The sequence below is a fragment of the Scylla paramamosain genome, unplaced genomic scaffold (assembly GCF_035594125.1).
Source record: "Scylla paramamosain isolate STU-SP2022 unplaced genomic scaffold, ASM3559412v1 Contig4, whole genome shotgun sequence".
Lineage (NCBI taxonomy): Eukaryota > Metazoa > Arthropoda > Malacostraca > Decapoda > Portunidae > Scylla > Scylla paramamosain.
The window spans coordinates 3,745,001-3,762,500 of NW_026973669.1; the positions used below are offsets into that span (position 1 = coordinate 3,745,001).

At 42.6% G+C, this 17,500-nt stretch overlaps 2 protein-coding genes across 4 annotated transcripts in view; both read right to left on the minus strand.

Moving 5' to 3' along the window:
* Positions 1 to 1,235: 1,235 nt before the first annotated feature.
* On the minus strand, positions 1,236 to 9,781 carry LOC135096475 (probable protein phosphatase CG10417). The gene is given in 11 exon segments (XM_063997978.1): positions 1,236 to 1,513; positions 3,107 to 3,184; positions 3,186 to 3,311; positions 3,313 to 3,332; positions 4,654 to 4,687; positions 4,690 to 4,761; positions 4,763 to 4,891; positions 5,663 to 6,073; positions 7,065 to 7,183; positions 7,693 to 7,945; positions 9,527 to 9,781. Coding segments are annotated over 11 exon segments (1,575 nt in total). The 5' UTR covers positions 9,638 to 9,781; the 3' UTR covers positions 1,236 to 1,291.
* Positions 9,782 to 11,026: 1,245 nt separating this feature from the next.
* LOC135096444 (WW domain-containing oxidoreductase-like) overlaps positions 11,027 to 17,500 on the minus strand; it is a 22,697-nt gene continuing 16,223 nt past the window's right edge. Inside the window, exons 1-9 of one of the 3 annotated variants that reach the window (XM_063997947.1) lie at positions 16,950 to 17,173; positions 16,244 to 16,384; positions 15,271 to 15,335; positions 14,637 to 14,873; positions 14,242 to 14,437; positions 13,389 to 13,574; positions 12,987 to 13,126; positions 12,301 to 12,422; positions 11,027 to 12,028 (exon numbers count right to left, since the gene is read on the minus strand). In XM_063997947.1, the coding sequence (XP_063854017.1) occupies positions 11,840 to 12,028; positions 12,301 to 12,422; positions 12,987 to 13,126; positions 13,389 to 13,574; positions 14,242 to 14,437; positions 14,637 to 14,873; positions 15,271 to 15,335; positions 16,244 to 16,299 (1,191 nt within the window). In that variant the 5' untranslated portion in view covers positions 16,300 to 16,384; positions 16,950 to 17,173 and the 3' untranslated portion in view covers positions 11,027 to 11,839. Of the gene's footprint in view, positions 12,029 to 12,300; positions 12,423 to 12,986; positions 13,127 to 13,388; positions 13,575 to 14,241; positions 14,438 to 14,636; positions 14,874 to 15,270; positions 15,336 to 16,210; positions 16,385 to 16,949; positions 17,174 to 17,500 lie in introns of those variants that run through there. The other 2 variants (XM_063997945.1, XM_063997946.1) reach the window with 2 other exon arrangements.

Here is a 17,500-nt window from a genome sequence, read left to right on the forward strand (position 1 = left end):
CTCCTATATATTTTTTTTTCAATCTTACTTCGCTTCCAACATTTTTTTTTCCTCTATATCACTTCCTTCTCTCTTCTCACCAACACACACACAAACCAAACCATATCCCTCATATAACATTTTCAGGACAATATAAAAAACACACAATCAAAGTTAAAGAGTTTAATACAAATTCCTGTTCTTTCTCTACCTCCTAGACCATTGGTACGTTTAAATTTAGCTAAAAAAGGAGAAAAATAAAAGAAAAGAAAATCAAAACAAACAAAGGAGGCGATAGCGTAGCGGGGATACGAGCTTAACCAAATGTAAACAACAATTATATCGACCGCTAGTACACAATAGTAACTCCTGTGATAAAATAGTACTAGTAGTAGTCATAATAGTAGTAGGGAGAGCATGAGGCGTGAATGACCGCTGAGCCCTGAGAGAGAGAGAGAGAGAGAGAGAGGGCGGAGAGAAATGCTTTCATGTCCTCCTCTTCTTCCTCTTCTCTATCTCTCTCAAGTCAATTTGTACTGTGGAACGATCTGTCTGTCTGTCTGTCTGTTTATTGATCTCTGTGGTCCTGTGAGTGTTTGTTTGTTGTGTGTGTGTGTGTGTGTGTGTGTTTGTGTGCGTGCATACAAACATACTTAACTCTCACACTCGTTCATACAGACTGACAGACAGATAGGTGGGTTTGTTTGTCTGACTGCCTCACACACACACACACACACACACACACACACACACACACACACACACACACACACACACGGAGCACTAATCCATCAATACTTTCCTTCTTTCTCGCCTGGCTCAAAAAAAAAAAAAAATAGAAAATAAAGAAAATAATAAATAAATAAAAAAAATCTGTAAAATGAACTAAAATTATGAGAGAGAGAGAGAGAGAGAGAGAGAGAGAGAGAGAGAGAGAGAGAGAGAGAGAGAGAGAGAGAGAGAGAGAGAGAGAGAGAGAGAGAGAGAGAGAGAAGTATTAAAGGCAAAAAATAAACAATAATAATAATAATAATAATAGTAGTAGTAGTAGTAGTAGTAGTAGTAGTAGTAGTAGTAGTAGTAGTAGTAGTAATACACCTGCCTTTCGCTAAACACACACACACACACACACACACACACACACACACACACACACACACACACACACACACACACACACAAACCAATCAATCTAACCAAACAATAATAAAAAAGATAAATAACAAAGAAGGAATGAATAATAATAATAATAATAATAATAATAATAATAATAATAATAATAATAATAATAATGACCTAATAAATATACAGATTATTCACTTTTCTTCATCTTCTTCCCTTCTGGACGAGACTCTCCCTCCTCCTCCTCCCTCTTCCTCCCCTCCTCCTCCTCCTCCTCCTCTTCTTCCTCCTCTTCCTGCAGGGGTCGTTTAGAGGAGGTCGTGACCCCATTAAGTTGGATGATGATACAGGTCATATTGTCACAGCCTGTCCCATCCCCATGTGTGTCAGGGGCAAGACAGTGCTCGAATAGCTGTGGAAGAGAGAGAGAGAGAGGGAGGTTAGTGGTGAGAGAGAGAGAGAGAGGGGGGGTTAGTGGTGTGTGAGAGAGAGAGAGAGAGACAGAGACAGAGACAGAGAGAGAGAGAGAGAGAGAGAGAGAGAGAGAGAGAGAGAGAGAGAGAGAGTGGTGGTGGATAAAATATACATAAATTAAATATTAATTAGTATGATAATGGTGGTGGTGGTGATGGTGGTGGTAGTTGTCTCTCTCTCTCTCTCTCTCTCTCTCTCACACACACACAAATATATGCATTCTCTCTTTCTCACACACAAAAAACATACATTCTCTCTCTCTCTGTCTCTCAAATCTCTCTTTTAAACGCAAATTCTCTCCCAAACCAACAAACTTTCCATCACACACACACACACACACACACACACCTGAACAACACCCTAACGACCCCTCACAAAGGTCAAATTCAAACGAGCCAATCAGGAGTGCCCCTCATCCCTCGTATCTAAACCATTCTCCTTTGCATCAACAACACACGTAAGGGAAGCTGGAACAAGCCGCCAGATGTACATGTAGCAGTCCCTGTTTGATATATCCCTATGTATTTAATCCTACGACCCCCCATCCACGCACCTGTCCAATCTTTTAAAGCTCCGCAGCGTCTCAGCACTAACGATGTGATTACTGAGTCTGTTCCAATCATCCCCCAGTATTTGACGACTTATCTTTTCCTGTGTCCTTTTTAAACGTCAAATTTTCAAGGTTGAATTCAATGACTTCCTGCTAATTACTCTATGAATTTTGCTTCCTTTCCTTGTTAAAACACTAATTCCCTCTTGTTATAACCCTAAACCTCCTTGTTATAACCCTAAACGTCCTTGTTATAACCCTAAACGTCCTTGTTATAACCCTAAACCTCTTCTAAAAGCCGTACGTTATTCCTGTAACGATGGGGGCCAGAACTGCACATTGTAGTCAAGATGGGGAGGCCAGATGGTTTGTGTGGCTGTAGTGGGGATAAAGGCCGCTACATCTGGCTGTTGTGGGTTGTTAAGTGGTGTGTGTGTGTCAGGAAATGTGGACTGACTGCCAAAACTCGCCATTTTTTTTAGGCTTGTGTGAATGTAGCCTCTCACAAACAAACAAACAAAACAAATAAACAAACGCTATGTAGCAAAATTTCAAAAAACACTCATTTAAACACTCAACACAAACCCTGACAAACAAACAAACAAACACTAACTAGCAAAATCTCACAAACACACATTTAGACACCCACCACAAACCCAAACACACAAACACACAAACAAACAATCTTTCTCTCTTGCAAACATCCAACAACAAACTTTTAAACACTCAACACAAACACACAAACACACAAACAAACAAACACTCTCTATCAAACAAAACCCCCAAAAAACACACATTTCAACACAACACAAACCCAAACACACAAACGCACAAACAAACACTGCCAAAAAAAAAAAAAAAAAACATTTCAACACAAACACTAACGAAAATAAAAAAAAAACACATTTAAACACACACACACACATACACACACACACATACACATCGCCCAGGCCCCTTTCCCCCCCCCCAGACACCCACCTCCTCACATATACTGCTGAGAGAGCCGTCCTCCCCCATCTTGTCCAAGCGTTCGGCCACAAAGTCACACGCCTCTTGTGGACGACAGAGAATTCCATATTCCGTCACAGGCCACAATGATAAACCGGTCTTTGGGGGTGAGGGTGACAGAACGGACATCTGGCAGCGGGCTTATCATCTGTTCCTCTGCTGGTAAAGCCTTGTTTCTGCTTGTATCCGTGGTCACCTGTCAGCAGAAGGGTCGTTAAGGTGCTTTTTGGTGTTTTTCGATATTTTTTGGTGTTTTTTTCAGTGTTTTAACCAAGCCAAGCCAAAACCTAACCTAACCAAGCCAAACCTAACCTAACCAAGCTTAACCTAACCTAACCAAACCTAACCAAGCCAAACCTAACCTAACCTAACCAAGCCAAACCTAACCTAACCAAGCCTAACCTAACCTAACCAAGCCAAACCTAACCTAACCTGACCTAACCAAGCCGAACCTAACCTAACCTAACCAAACCTAACCAAGCCAAACCTAACCTAACCTAACCAAGCTTAACCTAACCTAACCAAACCTAACCTAACCAAACCTAACCTAACCAAGCCGAACCTAACCTAACCAAGCTTAACCTAACCAAGCCTAACCTAACCAAGCCTAACCAAACCTAACCAAGCCAAACCTAACCTAACCTAACCAAGCCAAACCTAACACATACACACACACGCACACACAAACACTGTCCGAGGTGGAACGAGGTCAGCTGCCACGTACAGACAGTAACTCAGAATAACCTCGGTTTTGGTTGCTCTGGGAGGTGGAGCAAAACAATGCTACACACTGCAGCATTCTGGGGGCAACATAAGCATCCCCTTTGTCATGGCCACCTCCCTGCACACACACACACACGCACACACCCTACACACTATTCACTCACCCTAGAACCTTGCCAAACACTAAATATGCACCCTAAACACTGGTAAACACCCTAAAACAGTAAAAATCTTGTAGCTGCCTCCCTACACACACCCTAGAATGGTTGCCCACTCTCAATGCTCACCCTACATGCCTTAAAATCACCCTAAATATGAGGAATCCACCCTAAAACCCTCTTTGTTGCCCTACACACCCTGAAAACCTTGCCTAATGTTGCTTTTCACCCTAAACAAGCTTCTATTTCACCCTAGATGCCACCAAAACACTCTTAAACACTAGAAAAACACCCTAAAATACCACAGAATCTAAAATATCACATTGCAGACACACTGGGGCCCCATTAAAACACAGAATAAATAAATAAATAAATAAAATAAATAAATAATGGTGATAATTTGTATAATATTTCAGTAATATGTAAAAAAAAAATGAATTAAACTCTGGAAAAACAAAAAAATAACATAGAAAATAAACAAAATGATGTGAAAAAGTAAGTAAATAAATAAAACAAAAATAAATAAATGAAAAATAATCATAATATATAAAAAAAAAAAAAAACATTTATCACCCCAAAAAACAGAATTAAGCACCGCAACCACCCCCTAACCTCCCCAACCCTAATCACCCTCACCAATAGCCCTGGATAGGTTTAAGGCCACCATTAACCCTGCCCGTCGGCCGTGACCCTGCCCCCAGCATTCCTGATTCGGGTCGCCTCGGGGTCGTCCTCAGGTTTGTGGGTCGAGCGACATGTCCATGGCTACACCGTCTTGGCAAACGACACAGCGGGAATCACCAACGTTTGCCACATACAGCTCCGACCCGTGCAACAGCGCTACACAGGCTGTACATCCGCTGTCAAACCCAGGCTGCCGGGAAGTGGCGTCACGTTAGGTTAGGTGCGTTTTTTTTGTGTTTTTTATAAGGAAAGATGTTTTTTTTTTGGTGTTTTTGTTTGAAATGGTTTTTTTTTTCATGTTTTGGGTAAAATGGTGTTTTTTTGAGTTTTTTAATGTTTTTTTTTTTGGGTGGAATAATGTGCTTTTTGGTGTATTTGTTTGAAATGGTGTTTTTTTGGTGTGTTTTGGGTGAAATGGTGTTTTTTTTTTGTGTTTTTTAATGTTTTTTTTGGATGGAATAATGTGCTTTTTGGTTGTTTTTGTTTGAAATGGTGTTTTTTTTGGTGTGTTTTGGGTGAAATGGTGTTTTTTTTTTGTGTTTTTTAATGTTTTTTTTTGGGTGGAATAATGTGCTTTTTGGTTGTTTTTGTTTGAAATGGTGTTTTTTTGGTGTGTTTTGGGTAAAATGGTGTTTTTTAATGTTTTTTTGGGTGGAATAATGTGCTTTTTGGTGTTTTTGTTTGAAATAATCAGTTGTTTTGGTGTGTTTAAAGGGTGAACTGAAGTGTTTTTTGGTGTTTTTAATGTTTTTTTGGATGAAATAATGTGCTTTTTTTTTTTTTTTGCAGTTGTTTAAGGTAAGTTAAGGAGGATGTGAGAGAGAGAGAGAGAGAGAGAGAGAGAGAGAGAGAGAGAGAGAGAGAGAGAGAGATAAACCAATAGACAGATGTTCAGTTGTGTGTTTTGGGTCTCTCTCTCTCTCTCTCTCTCTCTCTCTCTGTCTCTCTCTCTCTCTCTCACCTCTTCCTTCATGTTGAGAGCAAATTGAGTGTATGGGTCATCTTCGTCCTCTTCTGCCTCTACCCCATCTTCCTCATCCTCTTCCTCCTCATCATCATCGTCGTCCTCTTCCTCTTCTTCCTCCTCCTCCTCCTCTTCCTCCTCTTCGTCTTCCTCACTCTCTTCTGCGTCTGCGTCTTCTATGTCACTGCAGACGGACAAACGGGTGTAGTTATTTGTATAGGTAAACGCACACACGCACACACACACAAAGACACTAAAAATACAAACAAACAAACAAACAAACAAACAAACGCACAACAAAACACTCAACCCAGCCATCCTGAAAGGTCTCATCCTCGTCCTCCTCATCTTCGTCTTCCTCCTCCTCCTTCCTCCCTCCTTCCTGTATCTTCCTATAAATTTCTGCTGCTTTTATTGCAGCCTCTCTCCTCTTCTCCTTCGCCCTCCTCTCTCTAATGGCCAAGATCTCGGAATTCTTCAATAATCCCTTCCCCTTTCCCCCTCCCCCCTTCATCTTCCCCTTCCGTGGGCGCTCTGATGCGTTCTCCTCCCCCCCAATCTGTTCTGCCTCCCCGTTAATCATCGAGTCTGCTGTGACGGTCTTCTCTGCATCCTGTTTGGCTTCCTCTGCGGTTTCTGGGCCGTTAATCTTAATTTCTGGTGTTTTTTCTGGCGTCTTGTGGTCCCGGGTGGAGTTCTGGTCCGCCCGGGTCCGCCTGGTCGCCGTTTTCTATATTGTCCCCGTTTGTTAGGTGTTTGTTTGTGTCTGTTCCGTTTATCTCCATTTTCTGATCTTTCTCTTTCGCCTCGTCCTCGTTTTCTTCGTCTTTCTCCTCTTCCTTCTTCACTTCTTCCTCTGTTCCATTTAAAGAGGCTAATGGAGGGGAGGAAGGAAGAAGAGGAGGAGGCTGCAATTTCAACCTTCTCTGCTTCCTCTACCCCTGACGTCTCCCCCACGCTGCTGCTGCTGCTGCTGCTGCTGCTGGTGGTGGTGGTGGTGTCACGGCTGTTCTTGGCTTTCAGGAAGGGGGAGGCTACCCTGCTGTGAGAGAGAGAGAGAGAGAGAGAGAGAGAGAGAGAGAGAGAGAGAGAGAGAGAGAGAGAGAGAGAGAGAGAGAGAGAGAGAGAGAGAGAGAGAGAGAGAATGTTAATTATTAGATAAATTAGAATAAAATGAGATAATAATTAATTAATATTCTGTTTGATCTGATAAGTGAAAAGTGAGAAAATTTAAATGATACAAAAATACATAAATAAATAAATAAATAAATAAATAAAAAACAAGAAAACACACACACACACACACTAACCAAATAAAAAAAAACAAACAAAACACACACACACACTAACCTACCCTACCCTACCCTAACCTAACTTGACCCGACCTGACCCGACCCACCTTCTTATCCTTGCAGCGCGCGACCTGAGGATTGTCTGCGTACTTGGCGATGACCTCTGCTAAGGGCATGGTGGCTTCCCTGTACAGATCGTCTACATCCTCTTCACTGTCGTCTGATTCTGCAAGAGAGAGAGAGAGAGGGAGAGGGAGAGGGAGAGAGAGAGAGGAGAGAGGTGAGGGAAGAGGAGGAACAGAAGAGAGAGGAGGAAAGAGGAAAGAGGAGGAAAGAGGGAAGAGGAGGAAAGAAGAGAGAGAGAGACAGGAAGGAAGGAAGGAAGGAAGGAAGGAAGGAAGGAAGGAAGGAAGGAAGGAAGGAAGGAAGGAAGGAAGGAAGGAAGGAAGGAAGGAAGGAAGAGAGAGGTGAAGAAAGAGAATGAAGAAGAGGAGGAAGGTGAAGGAGAGAAGAAAGAAGAGAGAGAGAGAGAGAAACAAGAGAGGAGGAAAGTGAAGAAAGAGGAAGAGAGACAGGAGAAGAGGTGAAGGAAGACGAAGAGAAAGAAAGGAAGAGGAGAAAATGAAGAAAATTAAACAAAAAAACAAAAAAACAAAAAAATTAAAACACAAACACACACACACACACACGCACAACACCCCCATTTCCCCCCCAAACCCCCCAGTACCCACCAGCAGCCCTCCTCCTTGCTACTGGCTATCTGTGTCAGCACCGTCACCACCTCGGGCTGCACAAGCGTAGAGTCGAACTTGAGAAACGCATCAGTCAGTGCCTGCGAAATTTGACCTTTCGTATAGGCCTCCATGTTCTTGATGACCTGCGGCAGCTCGAGGGCCGTGTACGCGCTGACCTCGTGACCTCCATGACCATCGTACACAGCGAAGAGGTGTGTGTTTGTGTCAAAGTCCAGAATTGCATTGTGGGCATCCTGTAACGCGAGACAGAGAGAGAGAGAGAGGTGGTTAGATAAGGTTAGGCTTGTGTGTGTTTTAGTAAGTGTTTTTTGTTTGGTTTCAGGGTGTTGTGGGGCGAGAGACAAGCAGTAAGGGTGTTTTAAGGGTGTTTTTAAATCTTTAAGGTCATTTTTAGGTGTTTCAGAAATCACTTGGTGTTGAGTGAATGTTTGGGAAGAGATGAGGGTGTTTGCGTGGTGTTGGGGGAAGAAATGAGGTGTTTTTTGTGTGTTTTGGTGAGGCTGGGATTGTGAGTGTGTTTCTTTTGCCAATGAGAGGCTGGGAGAGGCTGGGAGAGGCTGGGTGAGGCTGGGTGAAGCTGAGAGAAGCTGGGTGAAGCTGAGAGAAGCTGGGTGATGCTGTGAGAGGATGGGAGAGGCTATGAGGGCCTGGGTGAAGCTGAGAGAGGCTGGGAGGGCCTGGGTGATGCTGAGAAAGGTTGGGAGAGGCTGTGAGGGGCTGGGTGATGCTGGAGGGGCCTGGGTGAAGCTGAGAGAAGCTGGGAGAGGCTGTGAGGGGCTGGGTGATGCTGGGAGGGCCTGGGTGAAGCTGAGAGAGGCTGGGAGAGGCTGTGAGGGGCTGGGTGATGCTGTGAGAGGCTGGGTGAAACTGAGAGAGGCTGGGAGGGCCTGGGTGATGCTGGCAGAGAGAGAGAGAGAGAGAGAGAGAGAGAGAGAGAGAGAGAGAGAGAGAGAGAGAGAGAGAGAGAGAGAGGAGAGAGAGAGAGAGAGAGGTGGTTTAATATTAAAGTAAATGGGGAGAGATTATAATGTTTCGGGGTGTCCAAGGAAGGAATGAGTGTTTTTTGTGGTGTTTTATTAGGTTTTCATGCGGTGTGTTTGTGTTTGGCTGTGAGGAGATGGGGAAGCAATATTTAGGAAACGTTAGGTTAAGTTAAGTTAGGTTAGGTTAGGTTCAGTTAGGTTAGGTTCAGTTAGGTTAGGTTAGGTTAAGTTAGGTTAGGTTAGGTTAGGTTCAGTTAGGTTAGGTTAAGTTAGGTTAGGTTCAGTTAGGTAAGGTTAGGTTAAGTTAGGTTAGGTTAAGTTAGGTTAGATTAGGCTAAGTTAGGTAAGGTTAGGTTCAGTTAGGTTAGGTTAGGTTCAGTTAGGTTAGGTTAGGTTAAGTTAGGTTAGGTTAGGTTAGGCTAAGTTAGGTTAGGTTAGGGGAGGTCCTGCAGAAGGAAAGGGTCTGGTTAGGGGCTGCCTGGGGAAACAATATTATACTGTAGAAAAAAGCTCTCTCTCTCTTTCTCTCTCTCTCACACACACACACACACACACACACACTCTCTCTCTCTCTCTCTCTCTCTCTCTCTCCCTCTCTCTCTATTCTAAGACTCCCCCAATACTCTCCCGCCACACACACACACACACACACACACACACACACACACACAGTTACCAACCCCAAACAAACAAACAAACAAAGCCAGATGACACAAACAAACAAACACGAGGAAAATTAAAAGCCTTGCACTCTCTCTCTCTCTCTTCCTCACACAGCGACTCTATCCCTAGTCCCAATACTCACACGCACGCACGCACACACACACTTACCTCCTGAGACACACGCCACCCTTGCATTGAGGAGGCGCCGTAACAAACACCCGGTCTCTTATCATCACTACTATGTTTTTCAGTAACGGGCTTAGACAAATAGGCCCCCATGGTTGAGCCTCACTCCTGCACGCAACACACGCAGCCAACGCCACACGCAAACCTTCAAGCTGCGTGCGTGTGTGTGTGTATGTGTGTGTGTCTCTCCCTCACCCCGCCTGTCTCTCTGTCTGTCCCGGCGCGCGCTGCCTTCCTCATCTTGCAATCCTTTCCCCCAAACTCTTATTTTAAACGGTTTCTTTGGGGTAGGTTTACTTCAGAGGTTTATTTTAAGTGAATGATTGGGGTTGGTTTTGCATAGGGGTGTTTTAAAATGTGGTTTTCAGTTTTTTTGTTCATTTGGTGGGTTGTCTTATATTTTTCAAACTGTTATTTTTGTATGTTATTATTGCAGAAAATGTGTTTGAAAATTATCATAAGTGAAGTGTGAGGTTTATTTTTTCATAAAAGTGTTGGAAAATGTGAGTTTATGCTTTTTTCCTTCATTTTGTGGCTTACCGCTACGAACACAAATGTCTCTAAACAGTATTCTAAGGCATTATGACTAAAGAAAAACGACTTGAAAAAATTATTATAAATAAAAAGCGGGACGTTTATATGACCATGTGATAGTTCAAAAATATGGATTTATAATTTTTTTTGTTCATTTGGCGATTTACAACTAATTACTCAAATATCTCTGAAACGGCCACATTAAAGCACTATGACTATATAAAACGATTTAGAAAGTTATCAAATTATATTATTGTCTATTACCTCTTAGTGTAAATCTTTAAAATATGGATTTCTTGCTTCTAATGTACGGGGTGACTCACTGCTAACTAACAAACATGACTGCAATATCTATGAGACAATAATTATAGCTGCTATAAATACAAAAAACAATATAAGAAATAATAAGCAATGTAAATCAATGCGTAATAATATCTATATAGTCTTTGAGAAAGGTGAATTTGTTGTTTAATTTAATATGGTGATCTGCCCTATGTCACTGCAATATCCTAATAGCAATAATTTTCTGCTATTCTCGCTTTAGAACAAAATTAAGAGAATACCAAAATTGACTTGTAAATATTTCTGTCTTATGTAATCTTCCAAAAATAAAGATTTCCACTTAGAAATCAATTCTGACATTTAAGCTGGCATTCCAAGATGGCTGCTGTAGAGGTTTCAGACAGCCATCTTGAAAGGCTCAGTTATGTTTTGCATACAAAACCCTATCAATCTATAACTCCTCCTTATAGCTACCTCCCATCATTATTCAATATTTTTCAAGACATTACATCACAGCAACGAGCAAGAAAACTAATGAATAAACTATAGAAGTAACAGACATACCAAGATGGCTGCCGGTGAAGTCACAGACACAGCCATACTGGGAAGCAAAGTTATCTTACAATAAACAATTTAACTCTAGCAGGAGGGCCTAAAAACAGTGCATTTAATTATAACTTTTATTTTCTTTGGCAATAAGATCTTAATTCAACGTGACACAGAGAAATATTGAATAATGACTGATTAGCTAACTGGCTGGCTGGCTGGTCTGGCTGGACACATCAAAATTAAATAAACAAAAACACAACAATAAACAAATAAACCAACTCTCTCTCTCTTTCAATCTAACCTAACCAATCACCGCCACCACCACCACAACCAAAGTCTCTCTCTCTCTCTCTCTCTCTCTCTCTCTCTCTAGCACTTCTGAAACATTTGAGAACCGCCACTACTTTCCAAAGGCTCTAGTTAAATAGACACAAATTTTCAAAGGTGTTTTTGCGGTTCTAGTGAAAGATTTACAAGATTTCTACATTATTAACAGGAACAACACTTTAAAAGGCTGTAGTTGAAGTGACACGGGTTTTCAAGGATGTTTTTAGGGTTCTAGTGACAGATTAACAATATTTTTACATTACTAACAGGAGAAACACTCTTTAAAAGGCTGTAGTTGAAATGACACGGGTTTTTAAGGGTTTTTACGGTTCTAGTGACAGATTAACAAGATTTCTACATTACTAACAGGAGAAACACTCTTTAAAAGGCTGTAGTTGAAGTGACACGGGTTTTTATTAGTGTTTTTTATGGCCCCAGTGACAGATTAACAACATTTGCACACTATTAACAGGAGAAACACTCTTGAGAACCCTGCTAGTCACGTGGCCTTGAAAACAGGTGGCGCGAGCGAGAGAGAGAGAGAAAGAGACTGTAGCAAAGCCTATCAAAACAACTTATTTACCACTACTACCAATACATAGATTAAATGCACGTTGTCCTAATACACCCCTCTATCATCTTAAGGGACACCACCCACAGACGGTGCCCCAGAACGCTGTCCATGGCTTGAGCAGAAGGCATACAAGGAACGCAGTTGTTGACATACACTCCACCGTACCGCGCCAAGTCGTTGCTGGCGGCACAGAACACGCTGCTTGCACATGCCTGTTGCTGTTTGTGATTGGGAACGGGAAGGTTAATGAGGTTGTTAGGTGAATTATTACTACTACTATTGTAACTATTCTTGTAAATGATGTATCTCCTCCTCCTCCCTTTCTCTTCCTCCTCCTAGCTTCCTATCCCTCCTCCTCCTAGTTTTATCCTCTTCCTCCTCCTCCTCCTTCTTTTAGCCTTCTCTTCCTCCTTCTAAGCCTTTTTCTTTCTCCTCCTCCTCCTCTTCTAAGCCTCCTCCTCCTCCTCCTCCTCCCACCACCACCACCTACCAGTGTCTTGGTGAATGGCTGGACGAGGGAGAAGAGCAGGCGGTACCCCCACCAGTGCCGCGCCAGACCACTTGCCACCGCATTCCCTGGGTGGACTGCATAGCTGTTTATCCCTTGGTCACCTGGAGAGAGAGAGAGAGAGAGAGAGAGAGAGAGAGAGAGAGAGAGAGAGAGAGAGAGAGAGAGAGAGAGAGAGAGAGAGAGAGAGAGAGAGAGTGTGTGTGTGTGTTTTCTATCTATGCATATCACACACACACACACACACATACACACACACACGAAGCAAACATATTACACTTAATCTACCTAACTTATCCCTCTCTCTCTCTCTCTCTCTCTCTTACACACACACACACACACAAATAAATCCTTTCTCTCTCTCTCTCTCTCTTTCTCTCTCAAAACACTAATATTTCTTTTCCTCTCACACAAAACAGCAAAAAAAAAACTCTCTCTCTCTCTCTCTCTCTCTCTCTCTCTCTCTCTCTCTCTCACACACACACACACACACACACACACACACACACACACACACACACACACACACACACACACACACACACCTAACCCAACCTAACCTAACCCAACCTAACCTAACCTAACCCAACCTAACCCAACCTAACTTAACCTAACCCAACCTAACCTAACCCAACCTAACCTAACCACACTTGGCACAGCACACCTACCGAATCTCCGCTGCATTTCAAGGGCACACAGCACATTGCACAGCTTGGTGTTGCAGTAGGAGGTGGTGGAGGAGAAGGGGGAGCGGGGGGAGGGGGACAGCACCTCCTCCCTAAGGCTGTCCACATCCAGACTCGCGAACCTTGTGGAGAGGGAGTTAGGTTAGGCTCGCTCTCTCTCTCTCTCTCTCTCTCTCTCTCTCTCTCTCTCTCTCTCTCTCTCTCTCTCTCTCACAAAAATAACTGTTCTTTTTAGTCTTTTTGTCTGTCTGTCTGTCTGAATCTGTGTTTACAAATTTCTCTTTCAAAAATTCACTTCATCTCTCTCTCTCTCTTCAACATGTCATCGCCTCACACACAAACACACACACAATCACACTTCCCCCCCCCCCGGCACCTGCTCACCTATGGGCCTCACAGGACACAAAGATGACCCTCGCCGGTGCACTCTTGGCCAGGAGGGGCTGCAGAAGGAGGCACAGGTAGAAATGCGAGAGGTGATTAACTTGAAACATCACCTCAAATCCATCTGACGTGTGTGCGTGGGGCAGTCCGAATACCCCTGCGTTTAGTATCAGTATGTCGCAACGGCTGGGAGAAGGAGAGTGAGAGTGAGTGTGTGGGTAGATGAAGGGTTGATGCAGGTGTGTGTGGAAGGGTGGACAGGTGGAGGCTCTGTGGAGGGAGAGAGGAGTGGGGGAAATTGAGTGTTTGTGAAGGGGTGGGTAATACTGCAAGGGTTGAGAGGTGGAGGGATATTGAGAGATGGAGGGGTTTTAAGGGTTGGTGGAGGGATGGAGGGGTGGAGGAAAGATGGAGGGAGGGGTGGAGAGATGGAGGAGTCTGTGGAGTGAAGGGGGAGTGGAGGAAGGGAGGAAAATTTGTGATTCTCTCTGACACACAGTCTCACTCACACATAGACAACAAATCTGTCTCTCTCTCTCTCTCTCTCTCTCTCTCTCTCTCTCTCTCTCTCTCTCTCTCTCTCTCTCTCTCTCTCTCTCTCTCTCTCTCTCTCTCTCTCTCTCTCTCACACACACACACACACACACACACACACAAACATTTTTCCCCTTCTCTCACAAACAAACAAACATTTTCTCCCTCACAAACACAAAAAAACACCCTTTATTCCCCTCACTTTGAAAAACACCCTCTCTCTCTCTGCACCCAACCTCTCTCTCTCTCTCTCTCTCTCTCTACACCCTACCTCTCCCTCTCTCTCTCTCTACACCCTACCTCTCCCTCTCTCTCTCACCCAAACTGCAGGGAGAAGGCATGAGCAAAATTCTTCACACTAATGAGGCTGGCCAGGTCAAGCTGCAGAACATGTAGGGCTGCGTGTGGCCTCTGAGTGTGTATCCTGGCCACCGCAGACTCCCCCCTGGCCACGTCCCGGCAGGCCATCACCACCGTGCACCCGTGGTAGGCCAGAGAACGCACTGTCTCGAAACCTGCGGGAGGAGTGTTAGGTTAAGTTAGGAGAAAGAGAGAGGTAGAAAAATTAGAACTTTTATAGGTTAAGTTAGATTAGGAGAAAAAAATTAAATGAGAATAAGAAAAACACTGAATTCTCCTCCTAAACTCACAAAATAACAAGTCCGCACCCCACTACACACCCCGAAGCTCCCCTAAACACCCCAAACCACTCACCAATCCCAGCATTTCCCCCTGTGACTACTGCGACCCTTCCTGTGAGGTCTCTCCCGTGCAGGACCTGAACCCCTGTGGTGCTGCTGTCGAATCGCTGCCGAAGGTCACCCAACGACCTCGTCTCCTCCTCGGCAAAGGCAAGGCGGGGGTCAGTGTATGTCGTCTTGTGGTTTACGTGGTCGACGAAAAATACCTTCCCTTCTTCGGTTATTTGTCGTTCCCAGCCGTAGGGTAGCTCTGGGGGCGGTAAGGGGTCTGGTTAGGTTAGGTTAGGTTAGGTTTGTTTGTTTGTTTTATTTTAGTTTATTTTTTTGTTATTTTCTTGTTATTTTTTGGTTAAACTGGGTTATTTTTGTTTATTTATTTATTTATTTATTTATTTCTTCGTTCATATTTCTTTTTATTTTACTTTTTTTTGTATAATTTGTATTTGTTTCAATATTTTTTTTTCTTTTTTTTTCAGTTATTTATTTATCTATTGATTTTCTGGGGGTATTTTTGAATTTGTTTGTTTGTTTGTTTGTAGTAGTAGTAGTAGTAGTAGTAGTAATGTTGTTGTTGTTCTGGTAGTAGTAGTAGTAGTAGTAGTAGTAGTAGTAGTAGTAGCAGTAGTAGTAGTAGTAGTAGTACTCACCTCCTGTCACCTTCTTCTTCTTATTGGTGCGCGGGTGCTGCCACTGTGTCGTCTGTGTGGCGTGGCTGTGGGGGGGGGAGGGGGACACCATCATCATCATCAGCACCACCACCACCACCACCACCACCACCACCACCAGAATTACCACTAACATTTAACATTACTATTATTATCACCACCAGAGAGAGAGAGAGAGAGAGAGAGAGAGAGAGAGAGAGAGAGAGAGAGAGAGAGAGAGAGAGAGAGAGAGAGAGAGAGAGAGAGAGAGAGAGAATTCCTACACTTATTACTATTATCAAATTTCTCCTTCATTTACTGAGCATAGAAGAGGAGGGAGGGAGGGAGAGAGGGAGGGAGGGAGGGAGAGAGAGAGAGAGAGAGAGAGAGAGAGAGAGAGAGAGAGAGAGAGAGAGAGAGAGAGAGAGAGAGAGAGAGAGAGAGAGAGAGAGAGAAAGAAAGAAAGAAAGAAAGAAAGAAAGAAAGAAAGAAAGAAAGAAAGAAAGAAAGAAAGTGATAAAAAAACAAAAGAAAGAGAGAGAGAGAGAGAGAAAAGATAATTATTACATTTATCATTTATTATTATCTATTTCCTTTATACTTACTAAACGAAAGAAGGAGGAGAGAAAGAAATACAAAGAGAAATGGAGGTAGAACACAAAAGAAAGAGAGAAATAGAGAGAAAAAAAGATAATTATTACACATTATTACCTCAAAGACAAACAAATAAACAAACAAACGAAGAAACGAAAAAAAAGAAAGACAGAAATAGAGAGAAAAAGGAATTATTACATTTATCATTACCTCAAACAAAACAAAGAAACAAATGAGCGAAAAAAAACAAGAAAGATAAATAGAGAGAGAGCGAGAGAGAGAGAGAGAGAGAGAGAGAGAGAGAGAGAAATAATTATCACTCATCATCCACTTACTCCTCCACACTTACTGGGCATAAAAAACAAAACCATCAGCTGTGCACCTTTCCTCCCACCCCGGCGCCATTTCGTCCTCACTGTCTGTCTCAGGAATGTCCATTATTTTCTCGTCTCCTCGTCTTCCCCCTGTGGTACCCCTGCCTGCTGCGCACCTGTGTCACCCCTGGAGGCTTACCTTGCCGCACCTGGGGGAATAAACACAGGGGATATAGAAATTAAGTCGTATTTTTTAATTTTTTCTTCGTTTTGTGTCTCGTGAAATCTATTCTTGCTTTGTATTCCATGTTGAGTTCATTGTATCTTGTTTTTTTCGTTATTTTTTGTTATTTATTAGTTATCTGCGTCACATTGGGATATCCCGGCACTTAGTAAGGTCAGCTATGCCCCCCACCTCTTGTCACGGGTCACGGTTTTATTAAAAATTTATAGTCTATACTTCATTTAGCCATATTTCTCACTATTTTGATGCTATTTATTAGTTATTTGCGTCACTTTGGGGATATTCTGGTTGTTAGTAAGGTCAACTAGTCCCCCGTGCCAGGTCAAGGTCAATAATGCCGCTAGGTTGATAGTTACAAGGTCAGTTACGCCCCCGCTTGTCAAGGCCAGTATTAAGACATTATAAAGGTCAATTCTCGCTACAATGGGGGTGAAAATCCGCTAGTTACGTGTGAATTTCGAGTTTTTCCTGCCATTGTGATATTTGTGTTGGTTGAAGTCAGCTGGAACAACGGGAAAAAAGGAAATTACTTAAGTTCTCTTTCAAGCGGCGCCAATGATGTTTTCCTTATCAGCTTTTTTCTCCTTTATCTTTCTCTCTCTGTTCTCTTATTATCCAGAATTTATACACTGTTCCATTTCTATTGTATCTTTGCTCTTTTTCCCAATTATCAGCTTCTTTTCTCGTTTTTTTCTCTAAATTTCTCTTCGTGTTGTCTAAAGCCCATGTATTCACCAGCTGGGGTTTTGTTTACATCTTGATCCTGATCTTGATTGCCTCGCACCGTTATATATTATTTAACTCCTATTTTTTTTCTTTGACAAGTCACTGTTACATCTTCCAGCCATCGGAATATTAAATAACAATAAAAAAAGTACCACAGTGGTCGCCCAATTCAATATGCAACAAAGAAAGGCGGTAAAAAAAAAATATTAAGTTTTATAAAGGAAATTTTCGTGTTCCTTTAGCTCCTTCGACAGTTAATCTTCTTCCTCTTCTTCTTGTGACTCCTTTTCTTATTATTTGTTTATCATTATTATTGTATCTATTTCCTCTTTATATTTGCTTTTCTCATTTTTTG